Below are 22500 nucleotides of genomic sequence, written 5' to 3' on the forward strand. Positions count from 1 at the left end.
TGTACTCAGGTCAAACTGAGCGAAAATTCGCTACATTTACACTGACAACTAATTATTGTGTAGCGTGGTGTATGTAATACACGGTGTAGGTGTGACAGTTGTAGTGTGACTGTACCTATGTGTAAAATGACACAGTAAATAATATGGGGACGACGAAGGCAGAGGAGAAGAGGCAGCAGCATGCGGCAGACGATCAGCTGGGCCGCACAGCAAAACTGCTACACCCATTGCTGAACCTGCAAAACCAATTAAGGTGGAGCATCAAAAGTGTCAATGAGACAAAATTCTTATTACGTTACAATTACTCTCTCTGCCTAGCAATCAGTACATGCTACAAAAAGTACGCTCTAGCTGAAAAATACAAGTGACAGCCTAAGCTTCGTACATTCGAGGTCGCCATTAATTATAGCACACGATTATGTCAGCAAGTTGAGAATCCCTGTGCAAACTCGGGTCTTCCATAGCCTCGAACCGCACATGGGTCCTCAACCTGTGCCTTAACCTACAGTTCTTATATTAATATCGGGAAGCTGAGAATCCTTGTGCAAACTCGGGTCTTCCATAGCCTCAAGTCGCCTCTGCGGAGTTCTCTCTCGAACTTCCCCCTTAACCTACAGTACTTATATTAGTATCGGGAAGCTGAGAATCCTTGTGCAAACTTGGGTCTTCCATAGCCTCATGTTGCCTCTGCGGAGTTCTCTCTCAAACTTCCCCCTTAACCTACAGTACTTATATTAGTATCGGGAAGCTGAGAATCCTTGTGCAAACTTGGGTCTTCCATAGCCTCAAGTCGCCTCTCAACTTCCTCCTTTACTTACGGTACATAATATGTATGTACAGGCCCTGGACATAATGTGTCCTGTGGGGCCAACAAGTGAGACGTCAGGTCTGCACCCACTTCACCACTACCCTGTCTCTCAACTGTCTCAGAGATTACGGGCGTGGTTACAAATGGCACAGGAAGGGCATGTCCCTGATCAGTGGTGATACTTTGGCACACACTGCAGGAACGGACAAAACTATCTATATCTCGTCCCATCCCTGGCCAGAAAAAGTCAGCTCGGATACGGCCCTGGGTCTTCCTTTTGCCCAGGTGACCTCCTGAGGCTGAACAATGACCCCATTGTAACACTGCTAGGCGGTACTTGGCGGGAACGACAAACTGCAGTCGAACCTCGCCCTCGGGTGTTCGTGACTCACGGTAGAGCCGTCCTTGTTTACGAAGGAACTTGGCTCGACCTCCCCGTGAATACTTAATCACTCGACCCTTTTGTTTGTTCCGCACAGCAGCAAGTGTCAGGTCAGAATGTTGTTCTTGCACAACAAGTTGACTACACATCAGATCTTGCGGCGATTCAATGATCACTGGGGTGACACAGTCTGGAGCCTCAGCCATGGCTCGTGTTACCGCAGGAGCCGAAGTCTGAGTAGCGTCATCATCGGAGCAATTATCCTTGACTCCAATAATATTGCCAATGATGAGGTCAAATAAAGGCTCTGGCATGACAACTGCAAGTGTCATACCAGTATAAAATGGAGATGCCACCTGGATACATGCCTCAGGGAACAATCTCACTGATCCATCAATAAGGTTTGCATGGATCTGTCGACCTGTATACTGCTCAGGCCGAACTAAACTCTGTTTAACAGAGCAACCTGAGGAACCATTGTCTCTCAGGACCTTCACAGGAATGTCTCCCACAAACCCTTGCTGAACAAGGAAGGTACTGTCACCTGTGGGAGGGCCTGTGGAGGAAGCAGCTAGCCACTCATGAGGCTGCTGAATTGATGCGGCGAACATTGTGCCTTGAGGGTTATATTGGGAAGATGGAACATTGGCCATCTGTGGAGGGGGGTTCACTGTCACTGTGGGACTAGTGAACTGTGGGGAAGTACCCACACTGGTAGGGACGTGACCACCAGGCTGCTGCTGAGGAATGAAGGCTGCATTCGCTTCCTGCCTCTTTTGAGCTGGTGGTGAAAAAGTTTGTCCCGACGGTCGGTTGCGTGGCTGATACTGCTGCTGGTTAGGGTACCTGTTGTACCTCTTCCACTCAGGTTTCTGAGTGTTTTGCCCCTGGTCCTTCCACTGTGGTTTTGGACCTTGGCCATTATTCTGAGAATGGCCTTGTTGCTGGGATTCAGTCTGAGACGGCTTCCCAGACTTGGCAGTATCTTTTCTGCTCCAGGTGTTTTGCTTACGAATTTGATACCCGTATGCAGTAAAGAATGCGTCAGCCTTCTCTGCCATTTGGCTGGCATCTTTCACCTGGCAGATCTTAAGCTGTGCTATGAGCTCAGCAGGCCATGACCTCTCTAGCTGTGTACGCAGCATAAGGTCAATTATCCCCTCACGCGTGGAAGGAGTTTCATCTTTCTCCATCCACTCATTTAAGTAAGCTGTGAGACGATCAAGGAACTGAACAGCTGTCTCCTTGTCTTGGAGACAAGCTCGCATGAACTGAACTTTGGCGTCGTCTACTGTGAGACCATACACCTTAATGAGTGCAGCTTTCATCATCTCATATGTGAGATTGTCTCCACGAATTCTGTGAAGAATATCGAGGGCAGGGCCCTCAAATAGGCTAAGAAACTGAAGCCGCTTAGCTGCCTCATCCAGTTGATACATGTCTGCCATGTCCTCAAAACGAGCTATGTACAGCTCGATTCGCTCGCTTTCCTTGTATGAAGGAAGCTTGATGCGTGGAATCGCCAGGACATGAGCAGGGAGAACGCTCGTGGAGCTTGGACCGACTGCACCAGACGTGTCTGAAGCCAAGGAATCTCGCTTGAGCTTCAGCACTTCAAGTTCATGTTTTTCTCGTGCCTCTCGCTCGGCACGTTCGTGTTCTCGTTCTCTGTCTCGTTGTTCACGCTCGTATTCGCGCTGTTCACGCTCGTATTCGCGCTGTTCTCGCTCGTATTCGCGCTGTTCTCGCTCGCATTCGCGCTGAATCTTACGCTTTTCACGGGCATCATTCTCGCGCTGCTGCTCCTAATTATGCCGTGAGAGTATATACTCTTTAATTTCGGTTGGGTCCGAAAGACCCATTTCTTTGGCTTCCTGTAAAAATACAGTAGTAGCCATGGCGCTAATTTATTAAGCAAAACCGAAATTGAGTACTGACTGCTTAGCGACGAATACTAATAAACACAAGTAAAGAGTACAGACACAAGCTAGTGGTGACCAGTCTTATCCAGTTAACTGGCAAAGATTAAAGCAAAAATGCGAATAACTAAGAACTCTCAATAATTAACACAATGGGTACGGTGGCTACCCAGGAGCGAATAAAATCGTCTGGCGTTACCAAGAATAAACTAGAGTTAAGTATTCTATTGATTAATAAAGCAAAATTCACTTGCTAAATTAAGGGTAAACACCAGTAAGCTTGTGCCTATAAACTTTAATGATAAATACCTAAATATGAATGAGTGAGCACTATCTCGTGAATAGCTTTAGAGCTAGGAGTTAATATCCTGGCGAGGTCGCCAATTGTCACGGGGTTTTTATAATATCAGGGTAATTTTTAAAAATAAATGCTTAAATATTATTCAATTGATATTAATATTCAATAATATTAAAGAGCAGGGACAATGATTGTCTTCTTAAATCGTGCAACGATTCTCTAAGAACGAGAATTTAAAAACTTTCTCAACAGTACACAGCAGAGACTAATTTCTCACAATTGCTGAATTACTGTACTGTTAGCCTCTGGAGAAAGTTACTTCACCCCTGACAATAAATAACTAATACTAATAATAATATCAGGCTCTTGCTGATGCTTTAACTCCTATCTGGCACAACGGATTTTAAGTTAATACAACAAGACTGGTCTAAGTACCAGTTATGAAGGCAAACGTTTATGCAAGCTAGGAGCTATATGGAAAATAAGCTTAATTTGGAGGAATGAAACAAGATTTACTTTACATTAAGCTCAAGAAAAAGAACTGTTAAATTTATTGATTACAAAAAATAATTTTAACGTTACAATTCAAATCAAATTAATGAGACGCACTCACTCACTCACGCAATAGCTAAATACTTACGCCTAGGAAAAAAACACCTTAATTAAACTCTTATGACTAGGGAAATACAAGAAGGAAATACTATAGTCGATGAATGCTGTGTATCACCCAAGCTGAACTAAGGATGGAAGTACTGAAGAACTGTGAAGTGGAGTTTGGGTACTAGCTGACCTCTCACACTGCTGGCACAGGACCTCTCTCCGTCGCAGCAACAACTGGACTGCTTTCAAAATACATTGTATGGGCAGGATGCACAAGCCACCGGAAGAAGGCGTGGCTAACGGTTTAGGCAAGCAGAGGCGAACGATAAAGAAACAATTGTATCGCTCAGTAGAGCACTTAGTGACGTGCATTAAATCGGTCACTTTTGAAAGTGACGAATGTTTTGAAAAGTATACTCCGAAATGGAGAGAGAAACGGTTAACTGAGCGATACACAGTGAGTTTTCCACTAATAGTTCATGGCTTCTCACAAAAGGGAAATGTCGCAAATTGATTCGTGACAATATATATATATATATATATATATATATATATATATATATATATATATATATGGAGCCCCTGTGGTATAGTGGTAGTGTGCGTTTTCATACACTGAAGAACGAGGGTTCGCGCCCCGCCAGGGTAATAAACTTTGGGAGTGTTCTTCAGGCCACGTACTGCATTGGCGGACACAGGGGATGCTGTGGTTGAACCAGTGTTGCATACTATAGAGTATGCTTGCACCCAGTCGGCTTGCGTGGGTCAATTACACTTGATTCACAAACTACACACACATCCAAAGCCACTCCAACACAACAATTATACTTACAAGCACTTCTCACCCTACATACAATCTCTACTAGACAACCTAAGCCACATGGTAGAGATACATTGACAGTATCATCCTCACTTCGGTCGGGATAGGCCGGTCCTGCAGTGGACACTCAAACTGCTGATGAGATTATATATATATATATGATTCCTCATTTATGTCAAATAGCTACTATTCATCAACAAACACCTCTATAGTGGAGGTTACGAGTCTCGGCCCATCTGCTGGTCCACTTCCTCACTGTGGGGATCGAAACCCCTACCTCTCTCGTAGACCGACTATTCGTCCCCTGAGAGGTACTTGTCGTTGTTGATCCATTCTCGGGTCATCTGCATCGCTTTTGCACTTTGAGAGTACGTCAGACGCATTATCATTGGCTATTGATACTGTGACGTGTGCAACACTCCAACCCTCCCACCCCCGGCCACCTTCCCTTCCACTCACAGTTACTAGACAGGTGGAGTCTGGCTACTGTTTCGTGACTATTCGTCGACCACCAATGCTCCCAACAGTGTGTAATGCGGAGCTTTCCTTGATGGTACAAGTGGTTAAACAGTAAGAGACTGAGTGCTAGAGAAGTACGTGTTTCTGTCCCCACTCCCTGGCTATTACTGCTGGCTCTTAGCTCACAGTGGGGAGTGGGAATGAAAGCTGACTATGCAGTGGAAGGCTCGATCCTTCTGTGAGGCAAGCTATGTGGTGCTATGTTGCTATGTGAATCTTTAGCTATGCTACAAGTAAGTCTGATGTAAGTTATAAAATATACATATATAAACTGCAGGTAGATAAGATAATAAGATAATGAGAAATATAGTTAATACCTATATATGAAAGCAAAAATATGGATACCAATGGTACAGTACATTGCTCGGCCACGTAAATAGGACTGTCCTCAGGCCAGCAAAACTGAAGTAGGACTGTGATACATATACTCCTACAATCTAGCTAACATGTCGTGGGGCAGGGGTTGGTGGAACCACTACTAGTCCTGATGCCTCACGTATGTCATGGAGGTGATCTTCCAGATGCTTAAGACACCAACAAAAGACACAGACAATGATTAACAACGCCACGACAGGTACAGAAATCGCAGGGTACAACACATGAGGATGTGCGAGTGATGGGACAGAGGACATAAGGACATCACTGTCATTCAAGTAGGACAACACCTTCAAACGCTCAGACACCACAGTTAGATTTTCAGGATGAACATTAAAGGACGGGGACAGTGGAACCAAAGAACTAGGTAGAACTGCCTGAAAACCAAGATGTTGCCTGTTGGGAAGGGTAGAGATCACTGATGAATGAACTTTGCATGAATCAGGAGTGGCATAGTAGCCTTGCACAATGATATTGTTACTATGGTGAGAACACAATAATGTAACACTAGCAAGTTCTCTGAAGTAGAAGAACTGATCACCGCCAATATGTGCATGGTGGACCGGCCATTCAGGACTTACAGGTTCAAACTGGCAGAATTTATGGATCAGGTCTGAGTTATTCCACACTACGGCTAGTTCACCAGGTGCTGACTTTGGTGGCAACAGAGCAAACAAATAAGCAGGACAAACACTCATTCACTCATTCATTGCCAGACGCCATGTATCCCAAACGGGGTGGTCAAAGGGCTTAGAGTTAATTGTTTTACAGGGAGGGGCACTAATCCTCCACCAACCCCACTTGACACGTAGGGAGAACGTTATGCCAACAGCGTCTGGTGTTCGCAGGCGGTCACCCATCCAAGTACTAACCAGACCCAACATTGCTTAACTTCGCTGATCGGACGGGAAGTGGTGTACTCAACGTGGTATGGCCATTGATTGTTCAAATAACTTGACCTACAGGAGTTCAATACTGTTCGGCTAGTGAGCACAACAGACTTATAATCATATGCCACAAGAAGCATATTTGACTGGGAAACAAGACTGACCAACGGATCATCGACACGCATCGGGAAGGGAGTGACACTGTAAGCTGAATAAGTTACATCAGATTTCAAGGGAATGTGAACCAGTATTTGTAAGTCAGTGAGAGTTGCTTCCAACAAAGGGTAATAAAATTCATGGTGACTACCCACAAAGAGTGGGGTCAAACTGAAATTAGCACACGCAAACTGAGTAGCAGACCTCAAATGATCTAGAGGTTGTAGTTCTGCATTAACACAGCCTAGCCTGGCATTGACAAGGTAGGTGATTATTGTGGAACACCGCTTTTGTAGTAAGGAAATGTCTGAATCTAATTGTGCAAGGTATTGAGTAACAAGGAACATTATCTCAAAAGTGGCAACCTGAAATCCAAGATCAAGAAAATGTGTTGTTAGTACTTTAGTACGATCAGCAACAGTGTTAACTCTTCGAATGTGATGACATGTTAGGTATCATTAGGGTCTTTCCTTGTAAATATGCAATGACGCCTTTAGCATCTTCTTTCTGTCTATCTATTGCCAGACGCCTCAATCCCGTTTGGGGTGGCCACAAACAAATCACCTCCAAGTCGCCCTGTCCCCCTCCATTTCACTGCCCTGCTCCCAACTCACACCCCCCTCTCTCATATCTCTCCACCCCATCCCTCCATCTCATCCTCGGCCTCCCCCTCCCTCTTCCCCCCTCCACCTCACTCACATACACTCTCTTCGTCAGTCTTTCACCCTCCATCCTCTCCACATGGCCCAACCACCTCAGTGTGTTCCTCATAACGCTTCCTATCACATCCACATCCACACCACAACGCTCCTTTATATCCTCATTCGTCAGCCTGTCTCTCCATGTAACTCCACAGGCTCCTCTTAAATAACTCATTTCCACTGCTCTCACTCTTGACTTGTGTCCTTTAGCATCTTTAATCCATAAATTATTCACCAAAAAAAAAGTTTTCAGTCGATTTGCATCATTTTTTGAGGCGTAATAGCTTGCCTGGCTCACGTCAAAAGTAATGAGTTGACAACTGCGGGTCCCGATACCAGCGAGAGTGCATACAGGTTGTTTAGTACCAAACCAGTTGTCAGGGGAGAAGGTACTGCGTGTACCCTTGTCCCGTTAAAGTAACTCTGTTACCCGTGTCACAGTCGTGTGACATATTTCGCTGCACCAATAGCCCTCATGTAGAGTTTTTGGGCGCTGTTTTGATTAGATTTGGTGTTCGCAGTAGGAAATAAGGTGTTTGTGAAGCATTTGTGGTGGTTATCAGCCATTGGGCCAGTGAAGATTGTGCTGTTTCTAACCCTGGCCCCAGAACTACACTGTCTCTACCCTGCACCAAATGTGAGTATTCAACTATAAAAATTGTGACAGTGAATCATGTGCAATACCTAGTGTGCAAGGAAATAGTGAAACCATGCAGTGGGATAGAGGGAAGCAGGAAACAGCCATACAGTTACGAAATGGCGTGAGTACACCGTAGTTTTTTGCATTTTTCTCAAAAACTATGAGGTGTAAGAGAAATCTGATTATATCCTGAGAAAGCCCATAAAATTCTACATAAGATGATGAAATAAAAACAAAGCACTACTGAGAATAGTTTTTCGCTAGAGCTCTCCAAATAAAAACTCTGCTCTCTGACAGAAAAAGCTTTTACTTTTTCACTTATTATTCGAAAACAATACCTCATATCAATGCCAACTGCCCCATTCGAAAGCTAATAAAAGTCTCTTTCAAATGGTTGTATAACATGTACAGTAGAGATGTGTGAGTAAACATTCGAGATATGATGTTGGGAAGTGAGATGAATGTTCCCGAATGTTTATTCACACCACCCTAATGTGCGTAATGTACGTATAAGCAGGCGGGGTGGGGAGGGAAGAAAGATGACGTGTCATGGAACACAAAATTTATTGAAACTTATCGTCAATGAAAGGGTTAAGGTAAGTCCCAAATTTCACATTTTCAGCATGCTCATAAGTGAGGAGCCTATTTTGTGATTCAACTACCTGAGCTATCACATTCAGTCTCTTGCCTAAAGCAGACACATCTGACACCTGAGTGGTGCAAAGAGCTTGTTGAGTACCAGTCCTCCAAGGTCGAATAATCCACAACGATGACGGAAGGATGCAGACTTATGACCCGCATCGAGGGAGTTGGTTGGGAACTGGTTGGACAGGTCAAGGATTCGATCACGAAGTGTGTCCATAATCTCAACTGCTATATGGAGAGACATGGCCAGTATTGGATCCGGGGCACAAAGGTTCATGGAGCCAATGGTGAGGAGGGGTTAAAAGAACCCTCTCAAACCATCTAAATGTTGGGCCAGGGTAGATATCTGCGCCAAATCTGGCCCATGGGGGATATGTCGTATGTGACATTGACCACATCCTCCACAATCAGAACAGAGCCCTCTGGTGCCACAAGTGCACCAGGACGCACCACACTGGGAACAGGGCACCCCTGGGCTGACACCAGAAGTCCAAGGCAGAGAAATGTAGTTACCATGATTTCTTGCAAAAGGTACAACTAATAATACAGGGTACAGTCCAGATTCATAAGAATGATTTACATATGGTGAGCGGTGGGATGCAACTTACTCCTGTAATCATCAGCACTAGATGATGACCGAGGAGGATTTGAAGGGGATCGGGAGGAGGAATCAATGTCCACCGATGGAACAGGGAAATCATTGCAAACTTTCTTACAATTGTCAGTGTGTACCACTTGCTCGGCACTGGAATGTAACTCCCGGTCACGCAACTTGTTACCCAGCTCCTCCTGCATGACACGCAGTGGGCCCAAGAAACATGGAGAGAGCTTTGAAGAGCGGTCTGGCTCAGCCATGAAGACCAAATCACCGGTAACAATATCACTTGGCTGCGTGTGTTGGTGGTGGTGATCTACCATCAACGATGAGAGGCGTCCAGGGTATTACAAACCCTACCAAAGATGTCCTGACTAACAGCAAAATGAACCTTAGGATAATCGCCATTATTATACACAGGACTGGGACACTGTTGAAGGAGAGTATAAGGAAGCTGCTTGTCCTCACCAAAAAGAGCAAAGTGAGGTGACTCTCCTACGGAGGCATTAATGGAACCCTTTATGGCAGAGGCTATCTGAGGTATCCATTCATCCCAAGACGAGTGGCAACCTAGAACCACATGATGAAGAGCCTCCAGAATTTTCCTGTTAGCTCTTTCGACTAAGCCAGTAGAAGCAGGATGATTGGCCACTACATAAGTCTGGGCAGTGTTGAATTGGGAGCAAATCTCACTCACCAATTCATTTCCGCACTCCATACCATTGTCAGACAGCAAGACCTTTGGAGTCGTGAATGGGTGAAACATATGCTTGACCAGAGCAAGGGCCACAGAGAAGGCAGACTTGTCCGGCAGTGGAGCTAAAACTACATACCTACTGAAGTGATCTACACACACCAATAAGTATTCCATGTCATATCACCATGATGGAGCTTGAGAATGTCAATGCCAACCGTGTCTCATAGTTTAGCAGGTGTTGGATATGACAACATTGGTGCAGGAGGTCCAGTTGAGCCCTTGTGCTGAGCACATGACAAACAGCGTTGAATGTGGGCTTTAATGTCAGAGCGCATGGTAGGCCAGTAGAAACGTCTACGAGCCTGCAGCAAACAACGCTCCACTTTAGGATGACCTGCCTGGGGAGAGTCATGTTCAAGAACCAACATCCTGAATCAACTCAGAAGGAACCACGACTTGAGTGACATTAGAATCCAAATGTCGCACTAAGACACCATCTATCAAGTCATAATCAGACAACGATCTGGAGACATCCCTATCAGTAAGTGGATTGCCTGACTCGAGTGTACACAATACGAGACCACTTGGAATCACTCTGTTGAGCAGACCGAATCCTGTCTAGAGAAAGAGTGGACAGAACGGTGTCTGCCACAGCTGCAGCGACAGGAACATTCCGTAACAAGGCATCAGCCACGACATTCACCTTTCTAGGTAGTCCTGAATGATCAAGAACCACCTAGCTAGTCTGCCAGATAGAATGTGACCTTTGAAGAGATCAGTAAGGACCTTGTGATCCGTGTAAACTGTGATATCATACCCAAAGATGAGATCACGGAAGTGTTTAAGAGCCCACACGACACCTAAGGCTTCCAAATGCATCACAGAATAGCAAGTTTCAGCATCATCAAGAATTCTACTTGCATAAGCTAGTGCCTTGTACATGCCAGACACATCGTACTGAGTCAGAACTGCCCCAAGACCTGTACCAGAAGCATTGGTAAAGACAGCGAATGGCTTGTCGAAGTCTGGGAAGGATAGGATAAGTGCAGAGATCATTACTGCCTTTAAATCAGTGAAGACCTTCTCCTGATCAAGACCCCAGACAAAGGGAACCTCCTTCCTTTGTTCGTTCATTCGTTTTTTTATTTATCCCTCCTACAGAGGGATCAGGACCATACATTGGCCCGGTCAGTGGGGTGTGGGCTGACTTGTTAAATAGTAAAGGGGAAGACAGGCCCTGGGAGGTCCTGAAGGGGCCGCCCAGCACACACACCATGTCTTCTTGCTGATTGGTTTTGGTGTGTGTGTTCCTTCTTTAATAGTCGAGTGAGAGGAAAGGCCATGTTTGCATACCCTTGAATGAAACTTCGATAGTACCCTGACAATCCAAGGAAGATGTGCACTGCTGTGACTGAGGTAGGTGTAGGAAAGTCTTGGATAGCTGCGACTTTGTCAACAGCCGTCCGCATACCTCTGGCATCAACAACATAACCCAGGAAAGACAGTTCCTTCTTCTAAAACCTACTCTTTGAAAACGTAACCTTTAAACCAGCTTCTTTGAGTCCGGTAAAGACTTGTTGGAGCTTCTGCAGATGTTCAGGCACATCCTTGCTAACGATCACTATATCAACTAAGTAGGCAAACACTGTGTTCCGCAGGAGTCCCCTAAATACTTCATTAATTAACCTCTGAAAGCACAAATGCACATTACGAAGGCTGAAGGGTGATCTCACAAACTCGTAACGCCCATCATGAGTGCTGAAGGCTGTAAGAGGGCAAGTCTCCGCATGCAGAGGGACGCCAGTATCCCGAGAGAAGATCCACAGAGGAGAATACTTTGTTATTCTCCCCCATACTCTGCAACAGATTAGTCAAATGAGGTAGAGGATAATGATCTGGGATTGTCTCTGCATTCAGGCGGCGATAATCTATAACCGGTCTCAAGGTACCATCCTTCTTTGGCACCAGAAACAGTGGTGAACTCCAAGGAGAAGTCGAATCTCAGACTATGCCTGACTCATTCATCTCCTTAACCAACTTGTCAGCCACCTGCCTCTGAGAATGGGGAAGGCAATATGCAGGCACATAAATAGGATTGGTGCCTGGCTTCAATGCAATGTAATGATGTGCCACATTTGTATGTCCTAGCGGCTCACCCGCTAGAGCTATGGCTCCCCTGTTCTGTTCAAGGATCTCCAATAACTGAGTCTTGGAATCGGGAAAATCAATCTGGTTCAGCTGAGACCTAGCCATCTGAAGAAAGGACTCACTAGATGATGGGTGATCCTGGGGTGGTGTCAGGCCAGCCACAACCTCTGCGGATGGCAAAGTTTCTTCAGCAACAGTGGAAGGGTATACAAGACACTTCCCCAAGCAGACTCCCGGTTTTAACTTCAGTATACCTTTCATTTGGTTATGACCATTCTTGGAAACGGTGGCTAATGTTGACTCAAGAGAAATGCCTTTCACACGCACAGTGTCAGGCAAACTGATAGCATCCACTCCCTCTTTCACGCCAGGCAAACAGTCACACGAGTTAGCTTATCCGGTTCTAACTGCCTCCAGTCAGTCACCACCGCATTGGCCTCATGTGCATTTGCCATGGCCTCACTTAAAGTGGCAGAAGAAGAAGAAGAAGGAGTGGTAGGTACAACTGAGTCATCATTACCCACAGGTGATACTTCATTAGACAAGATGGGAGATTCAGTGGTAGTCTGCGTAGGGTTAATGTCACTAGAAGCTGAAGGTTCGAGGAAGATAGGTTCCTGTCATGGCAGTGAAATGTACCAGTTCTGGTGGCGAGGTGAAACGTGGGGTAAGCTCTGTTCACTGCAGAAGATACATGAAGCAATGGCAAGGACTCCAGCAGGGCTGTATAGTGCCTATCGCTATACACAACTGAGTTGGAACTAGTTACAATATCTATCCCATGCTCATGGAGAGTAGGCAGTTCTAACAAACCTTCTGAAAAAAGAACAAATACCAGAGCCACATTAAACTGAGCTTCAGCTGGTTGTGTGTCTCTAGCAAACTGGAAGGGCAAGGTAACCACACCTGTAGCATTTAAGTGCGTACCACTCAATCCCATCAAACCAAGTGGTGGAAGGTGACGAGAAAAGGTTTTTCCCAGTTGATGCTCAATTTGTTGTAGTGAGACCTCAGCAATTATGTTGACACAAGAGCCAGTGTCAAGAATTAGGGACATTATACAAGACTCATGATAGACTGCAAATGACATAGCATTTGATCCTGCCCTACAATTCGCTACAGCAGTACCCACAGTAGCTGATTTGACACTACCATCAGAGTCTACCCCTGGTCGGTGGTTGGAGGCTGCTGGGCTTCCCCCGACAAATGGAGCTGTGCTTTGGGTACAAGCAACCTGATTTGTAATCCCTGTGTAAATGCCCGAACTGAAGCTTCACAAATTAATGACAGTGGTCTGGCCGGGATTTGATCTCAGGCCCTTGCTCTTAATACACGCGCATGTTACCACTGAGCCAAAGAGAGGATCCCTGCTTTGCCTCTAGGCAGCGCAGGCTTTTATACACCCCATTACATCACTCTTTTCTCCCCCTGGTGATTAATTTGGTGAGTTTCGAACGCACATGGTAGCGTAGCACACACTGGAGGCCACCATTAGGGGAAGCCCGCGAACCACACGACAGCTCACACCCGGGATGTAAGGTTAAGATATTGTCAACAACATCATGGCCCCCTAAGCTCCGCTTCTCATCCCACACCGCTGCCAACCAACTTAAACGGACCAAACTGAAACTTAACAAATTAATCACTGGTTTGGCCGGGATTCGATCCTGGGCCCTCGCGCTTAAAATGCGCGCACGTTACCACTGAGCCAAAGAGAGGATCCCCGCTTAGCCTCTAAGCAACGTGGGCTTTTATACACTCCATTACACCTGAGGGAGAACGACACTCGTTCGTCCAGTGCCCATGGGACTTGTGGTGACGACACCACTTTTTGCTCCGGTTGGGTGCTGATGATGATGGTGTGCTCTGAGCAGGAGGGCCTGCATTTGCATCTTATTGAGGACTCAGAGAGTCTTCATGTCCCGTTGAAGTTTAAAACACTTTAACAAAGGATGAATGCTCCTGTAACAATAAGAACACTTACTCTAGGGATCAGTAGTGCTAGTAGCTGTTGCAGACGTGGGCTTCTCTGGCTTTCTGTCCTTCTTGGGTTTCTCTGCACGTCGCGGTCCCTGAGTAGACACGGCTGAGGCCACAGGGAATGCTTCAGGTTGCGACTGCAGTTTCATTCTCATCTGACGATTGAAGTCATGTAGGGTTTGTGCAGGTGTGAATTCCAACTGCTTCGCAACGCACTGTTGTCTTGGTGTCAAGACGTGGAAGTAGCAACCAAAAGTAAGCAAGGACAAGAATTTATCTAGGGGTATTGCATTCTTGGTAGCATTCAGCCACCTTGAATTACCTAATGCTTGCCCTGAGGAAAGTTTGACTTTCTGAGCAAAGCAGGCAGCTTGCCTGTAATCCATGGAAGCTGCCTTCATATGGGTATCATCCAGAGCCCTAAGCAAGACCATAACATCACCCTCAGCGAACGACATAGCGCCCTTTTCGGTCACAAGTTCAGCCAAGAAGTCGTCTGCATTATCACAGGTACAGTAAAAGTCATCTCCCATGAGAAGACTGGCTGGAGTGTCTGTGGTCTGTGAAATTCTACCACGTATAAATTTTAATTTATCACTGTGATGCAAACTGCCTTCTTCCTACCTCATCTTTCATCTGGCGCACAAATACATACACAGTCCACGTAGGATCAGTGCCATCCCATATTCATATTGGTACATTGTCTTGAAGTACAGTTAAACCCTGCAGAAGAGACGGTTGTGTACCGGAGGGATTCGCGCTACTGGGTTGACTCATGATGCTAAATTGTCTAATGGAAGGGTTATATTACTTTACCACTACGTGTAGAAAGGGTTCATTTGTTAGTCTCCCCACCGTTAATATCAGAGAAAATCGCGGTAGTCGGCTCACTTAAGAAAACGGGGGAGTTGTGGAGTGACTCGCTGGAACTCGATTCTCCCGGATTTACTGTTAACTCCGAACGGAATGTGAATGAGCTATGGCTACTATCCTCCTGCTTAACATGCAAGGTCTTTTTACTGAAAGGTAACATGCACTAGAACACTAACAAACTGACAAATGAACATGGCTATATGTGGTTCACATATGACTAAAATTATACACAGGTTATGTACACATAAATCTCACACATACCCACATGTGAAAAACGTATTTCAGCACTTGTGTTCCACCATCTTTACCTCATTTACGCTAATTATACAGTAGAGAGGTTGATTGAAGACTGAAGATCCATGTGCCCTCGCACACCCTTCAAGAAGAGTACTGTAGATGCAGGATGTTGTAGAAGTAACGATGCACCACACCGGCAGGAATGCACGCGCCAGGCGCTGAGAATAATTGTGAATCCGCTCGCAACATGCTCAGCCGTAAAGAAGAATCCTGAATACGCTCCACCCAGGCTCTCTCCTCGTGACGCATCCGTATTTAGTTGAGAATCTTCTTAGATGTCGTCACGCCCCAGAGACATTGGCCACAGCTGAGAAGTTTTGTGAGAGGCCCCACTACTCGCTGACCAAGCGCTGAGCTCGAAGGGTTGGGGTAATAGTTAAGTGGTGATAATAAGAATGTGGTGGTAAATGCATCATAAAAACTCATTAAAAATATGGATACCACCGAGCCAGGGAGATAATGGGATAGGAGTGGGAGAAGGGAGTTTAACAACGTCGGGTGAGAGTCACGATGGAAACGGAAACTCACAAGACGACACACTGACGGAGACGAAACTCTTGAGGCACATAGAAGCACCAATTTATGTACTAGAATCCACAGATCAGGCATGGCACATTTGTAGGAGCTGAGTAACTGCGATGTCTATAGGGCGTCCTCTCGATATCTGGGGCAGGCTGGGCGATGAATCACTCTGTGTCGCTTGATGATATTTCCCTTATTTCCCTTTCCTTCCTTATTTACTCATTGCACACTGATGTATTAGTTTATCTTCAGAACTGTGTATTAATAAATGGCTTGGAGGTTAAATAAAGCCTGATATAGCAAAATACATATTTCACTCTTCAAACAGTATGATACAGTTACATACAAGTGGTTACACAGTATAAGGCTCAGTGCTAGTTGAGTACGTGTTTCTGTCCCCACTGCCTGGCTGTTACTCTCGGCTCTAAGCTCACAGTGGGGCGTGGGAATGAAAGCTGACTATGCAATGGAAGGTTCGATCCTTCTATGAGGCAAGTCATGTGGTGCTATGTTGCTATGTGAATCTTTAGCTACTGTATGCTACAAGTAAGTCTGACGTAAGGTGTAATATATACATATACACTGCAGGTAGATAATAGGATAATGAGAAATATAGTTAATACTTATATATGAAAGCAAAAATATGGATACAACTGGTACACTGCCATACAGCATTTCACCCCTAACACATGCTGCATAATGTACAAAGACCCTTTAGCAAGGAGGGAGAGCCCTCTCAGTGTCAGGAGAGACAGCAGTTCCTTGAACTTCCTCCAGCCACTCCTCAGTCTAGTACCACCTCCAGCACATAACATATCTCCTAAGTAACAGAACTCTTCAACACAATAAACTCACCAGGAAAATCAGTCCTTTCACGCCTGGCAATCTCTACATATGCTCCCTGACACATCGCACACACGATATCAGCATTATATCGCAATCTACCTCTAACAACACTACATCTCCAACGTATCCACTTATGACAAACACTGCACAAGACGGAATTACTTCCAACGCTCTTGTGGCAAACAGCCCATGGCCACTCTCCCTCTTCTTTGTCAGGACCGCCACCAACCCTAGACATCACCTTTGTTTTGTTTGCATTCACTTTCAAGCCCTTGTGCCCCATACCATCTGTCCATTTCCTAGATCTTTCCTCCGACTTCCATTCATTCTCTGCAATCAGCACCAAGTCATTTGGGGGAGGCGGTAGCTCAGTCGGTAGAGAGGTGGCCTGGAGTCCTACTAGACCCAGGTTCAAATCCCCGCTGGGGCATGGAACAGTTTAAGGATTTGAATTTAATAAAACAGACTTTACTGATCTACCAGAAGACCCCCCCACATGTCGTAAAAATATCCTCGCTGATACCAATACACCAGTCCTGTATGAGACAGACCTAGCATGTATTCAATATGGACGGTGCGTGTTAGCCCGAAGTGGTGACATGTAGAGGTGTATGGTATGTAGGAGGACTACTGGGCCTTGGGAGCAGGCTGTGAAACCTATGCGCAGAGTCGGACACATAAAAAAAAAAAAAAATACAACATCTCCTACGGGAATCCGTTTTTAAAGTCACATGAGAGAACTCCAAGCACCATGACAAACAATAAGGAGCTCAAGACTGACTCCTGATGCACGCTAACATTCACGGAAAAGTCATCATTCAAATTTCTATTCATTTTCACCTGAGTGCGGGCACCCACATACATACGGTAGCCATACCCACACTAGCAAGCCACTCCTCATACCCAAGTTTTCTCATTGCCCACTTCACCACATCCTTAAGTACTGTGAAAGGCCTTTTCCAAATCAACAAAAACAATGTACAAATACTTTTCTCTCCTATCTATTTTTCCTGAAGCTGTCGGACAATGAATATGACATTAGTGGTCCCCTTGCCTGTCATAAACCCAAATTGCATCTCATCAACATTCACTCTTTTCCTAATCATACCATCTAGAATTCTTTCTATTGCCTTCACTGTCTAGACCAAAAGATTTATCCCTTTAGAATTTCCTCTTTTCAGGGCATCACCCTTTCCCTTGCACACATTTAGTCATACTCTTCAGCCAGTCATCTGGGACAACACACTCTCAGTACAAAAATTGGTCACATTCTAGTCATATTATTGCGCTTTTACACCACAACGCACTCGTAAACCTCACTCTCTGTAATCAGTCAGTTCATTCCATTTTATATATTAGGAGCTTAGGACGCCGAGGCTAGGCAAAAAGCCCCAGTAATTAAGTTTAGGGTGCCCTGAGTTGCCGTATACCCCAACCGTCCCTCGAATGTACCTCTTATCAACCCAGTTTGGTGGAGAGCTATAACTCACTAAACCACAAGGTGTCCTTTTGATTATATGGTTACCGTGCAACATAATGGACGGCCTATGCAAACCACTTGATTTGACATTTAGTGTGTAGTTACCTGAAGGTAGCACTAAATCGAGTGAATGGATGGTGGCCTCCTCCCACCTTCCAGCAGCTCCTTCCATAATGCATCCCTGATTGTACCGGATTAGAATATCCGAGCCTGTGATTCCGTTACATACATACATATATATATATATATATATATATATATATATATATATATATATATATATATATATATATATATATATATACTGTATATATATGAGCCTTTGTGGTACAATAGTAGAGTTTGTTTTTTCGTACATAGGAGAACGAGGGTTTGCGCCCTGCCATGGTAATAAACTTTGGGAGAGTTCTTCCGGCCATATACTGCTTTGGCGGACATAAGGGGTGCTGTGGTTGAATCAGTGTCGCATACTATAAAGTATGCTTGCACTTGCGCGGGCCGATTACACTTGGTTCACAGACTACACACACATCCAAAGCCACTCCAACACTACAGTCACACTAACAAGCACTTCTCACCCTACATACAAACGCTACCAGACAGCCTAAGCCACTTGGTCGCGATATATTGGCCGTATCGTCCCCAATTTGGTCGGGATAGGCTGGTCCTGCAGTGGACACTCAAACGGCTGCTGCTGCTGCTGATATATATATATATATATATATATATATTCTGCATGTAATTTTCCAAAAGTAACATTGCTATTCCGCAGATCAACGGTGGACTGGTGTCTGTGTTCCCGCCACTACGCCACCTCCAGTCCCAGGACTCCAGATTCAACACTGTGCTCAATGGCAGAATCATGGTACTTGACTTTATCCAGGTCAGTGGAGTCTTGTGTTAGAGGTCACGTGTGTGTGTGTGTGTGTGTGTGTGTGTGTGTGTGTGTGCTTCCTATATATCCGCTGCACTACGACCTCCATTGTTGTAACCTCTTCAGTCCGGGGACTTTTTTTTCTTTATTTTAGTCAGGTCACCAACAAACTATTTCATTCAGAATTTAGTGAGATCTGTTATAGTGAAAATGTTAATTAAGGTTTTATTTAACCTCTCCATCTCCAAAATATCTGCAGAGGTGAATTAAATCGTCTAAAAGGAATATAATGAAAAGTACGTCGTCGGAGTGAAAAATTTAATCCTTCACAACGAGGACTTTTTAAGATTTTGTTCTTGGTATCTTCAGTTGATTTTGTTTACCACTGATGTAATTTTCTGTCTGAAGAGATTAGTTGTAGTCTTCGTTTGTCTTCTTTCCACTTGGGGACTATTCTTAAATGAACAAGATAGCCTGGAGACAGCAAGACGAAAACATGAGTTGCATTCTCCGACCGAAGTGGCAAATGTTACATGTCCAGTTGTTTCGAAATTAATAGATCGTGATTTTGAGTCTTTTGTTCCACCTTTTGTGGAGAAGACAATATCATTCAAACCCCCATCTTTTGATTGTTTCACTTTGTATAAAGCACACACACACACACACACACACACACACACACATAGCCTACAGAGAGAGAGAGAGAGAGAGAGAGAGAGAGAGAGAGAGACTGAGGATGAAATGCTAAGACGCGTCCTACGCCTGCTGGAGTACGTCCATACACAGAGTGACAGAGGGTCGTATTCTGCGTGGCTCCGTATCACATTGTTTATAGTGATTTGTTGTGCTTAATACATCTTTAGAGATTTGTTAAACTTATTACATCACGACATTCTGTTAGGCTATTTATACATTCCTAGCACTGACACAGTTTGCCTCTGTAGCATTGAAGATTATAAGCAGATGATATAGGCGAACTAAACCGATGAGTATGAGGGGCTACGATGTCTCTCGTGGTACCTAAAATATTACTATTTCTCTTCTAACTTGGCCCAGGTTTTCGTCCTTTTGCAGTTTATTTCTCATAGCATTGGGAGAGAGATAATGCTACCGCTTTACGTATTTTTCACGGCATTTCTTTGTGACTAGCACCATAATCTATTGCCAGTCATTCAAGTTGGAGAGATGGGAATTTTAAGCCAAGATAAAGTACATAGGGTTTAGTTGCCTTGATGTCCACCAGAGAGCCGTGGAGGAGCACAAGGCCACCATCGACCCCGACAACCCAAGGGATTTCATGGACATCTACCTCAACGAAATCAACAACAGCAGTGATCCGGACTCAACATTCGTAGGCAAGTATTGTATCATCATCATCATCAGTCATGTGAATTATCTTTTTCACCTGAATATGGGGAAAAGCACACTAGGACTGGGGCACAATGAAAGGGGAAGTACAGTCAAAGAAACAACTATCTTCCCAGTTTCGTCTGAACAAATTTTGCAGCGGGCGAAATACAAAACAAACCGTATCTCTACTAGTGCGTGTTTCATGTGAGTCGATATTTCCGTTATGTATTCATCAAACTTTGGGAAGATAATTGTGTCACTCTGTTCGTGAGTGGGGGACTGTCAGCTTCATGTCCAGAGAACTGCGTCATACAATCATTCACAGATCAGTAGCATAAATGGAATATGGACTGATTATGAATATAGTTAAATGTGTATATATAAAAACTGTCCCAGTTGGAGTGTCGGCCTTGCCATATGCAGAAGATTTTAAGCATCGAGTGACTGGATGTGTATCATTCATGTGACGTCACTAACGGGAGTGGGTAGTCATCAAACCTTATTCCCGTCACTAACACGACGTCTGAGTTATTATGATGGCGCAGCCCTGAGGGAATATTCTCCTGCCTTTTTTTTTTTTTTTCTTTTTTTATGTGTCCGACTCTGGGCATAGTCTGATCAGCTAGTCAGGTCAGGTGCGAGTAAGGGGATGGGTCTATTATGATGTGGTAGAGGTAAACCAGCTCTGCTGTCGGGCCCTGCTGCGGATGTCACTGATTGCACTGCGCAGTTGACCCTTGTGCGGTGTGGTGCGGTGAGGATCTGTCCCTTCTCCCCTTTGGGGTTAAGGTGCGAATGAATGTGTTTGAATGGATGAGTAAATGGGGAGTGTGTCGTCCTGTCTCGGCTACCTCCCTTTCCTTGGGGGAAGCAGCCTAGGTATATAGATAGATAGATAGAGTTATTTTGTTCTTACTACCGCCAAGGAAAGAAGAACGATAATGTTACCTGCGACCAGGGTGTGTAGGTTGGCAGTGACTATCAGATTAGCTGGACAAAGATATGAGTAAAGGGTTTTACCAAATGGTTAGTAATCAAAGTCTTTGATGTGTTTGGGGATTATAAACTGTATAATGAAGACAAGTCATACTTTTCTAAGTGTGTCTCCACATGGATGAGTTTGTAGCAGTATTAATAGTAGTAGTAACAGCAGCAGCAGCAGCAGTAGTAGTAGTAGTAGGAGGAGGAGGAGGAGGAGGAGGAGGAGTAATTGTAGGATTAGTAGTAACAACAGTAGTAATAGTAGTAGTCGTTGTTGTTGTAGATGTAATAGGAATGAACAATGAATGTACAGTACATTCATTGCAGGACCTATGAAAGATTAATTGGTTAACAGTAGTGTATGGGAGAGATCTTGCTGCGAGGTTTTGTGTTATTTTTTCAGTAATAATAATAATAGTAAAAATCATCATCATCATCATCATCATCATCATCATCCGGACCTCCTTTCCCACCCTAGGGCAGGGTGAGGAGTAAAAATGTCCAGACAGTCCAAATTTGCCCAATTCAATGGGCCACGCTTCAATTCACTCATCATTCAAGCCCCCGGAATCCTGACTCCATTGGATAAGCCAAAAAAAACATTCACTACGTTCTGTAGCTTCACATAATCGTATCCGATAGATTCAGTCCAGACGCTGCCACGTTAAAAAGGAATGCCAAAATCCCTGATCATGCACGTCTTCTCACAACATTCATCCAGCCAGTTCGATCTCCTGTCAGTTCCCTATAGCCTCACCAACTTCCAAACCTCTCTTCCTCACACATTCATCCACTATATCTCTCCACCTTCTCCTTGGCCTACCTCGCCTCCTCCCTCCTTCGAATTCGCTTAGATATACCTTTCTCACGACTCTATTGTTATCCATTCTCTCCACATGACCATACCATCTCAGTACACTCTCTTCGACTCTGGTGTCCACCGACTTCCTCACTCCGCATCTTTCACGAATCACATTATTTGGTATCCTATCCACCCTCTGTACTTCACGTACATTCCTCAGCAGTCCCATCTCCGCTGCTGTTACTCTTGACTTTTCATTTTCATGCCACACCATAGTCTCACATCCATATATTAATGATGGCACT

General features: G+C 44.7%; 1 protein-coding gene and 1 non-coding gene across 2 annotated transcripts in view; one reads left to right on the top strand and one right to left on the bottom strand.

Annotated features, from left to right (window-relative positions):
- Positions 1-22500, top strand: part of LOC145406075 (methyl farnesoate epoxidase-like) — a 66760-nt gene that overhangs the window by 24340 nt on the left and 19920 nt on the right. Inside the window, exons 5-6 of the mRNA XM_080277260.1 lie at positions 18961-19071; positions 20306-20417. Of these exons, the coding sequence (XP_080133386.1) occupies positions 18961-19071; positions 20306-20417 (223 nt within the window). The remainder of the gene's footprint in view (positions 1-18960; positions 19072-20305; positions 20418-22500) is intronic.
- On the bottom strand, positions 6545-6663 carry LOC145406242 (5S ribosomal RNA). The gene has a single exon (XR_013898517.1). It is a non-coding gene; the product is annotated as a 5S ribosomal RNA (ribosomal RNA).

The sequence above is a fragment of the Coenobita brevimanus genome, chromosome 69 (assembly GCF_032717465.1).
Source record: "Coenobita brevimanus isolate Jiangsu-jjx chromosome 69, ASM3271746v2, whole genome shotgun sequence".
Lineage (NCBI taxonomy): Eukaryota > Metazoa > Arthropoda > Malacostraca > Decapoda > Coenobitidae > Coenobita > Coenobita brevimanus.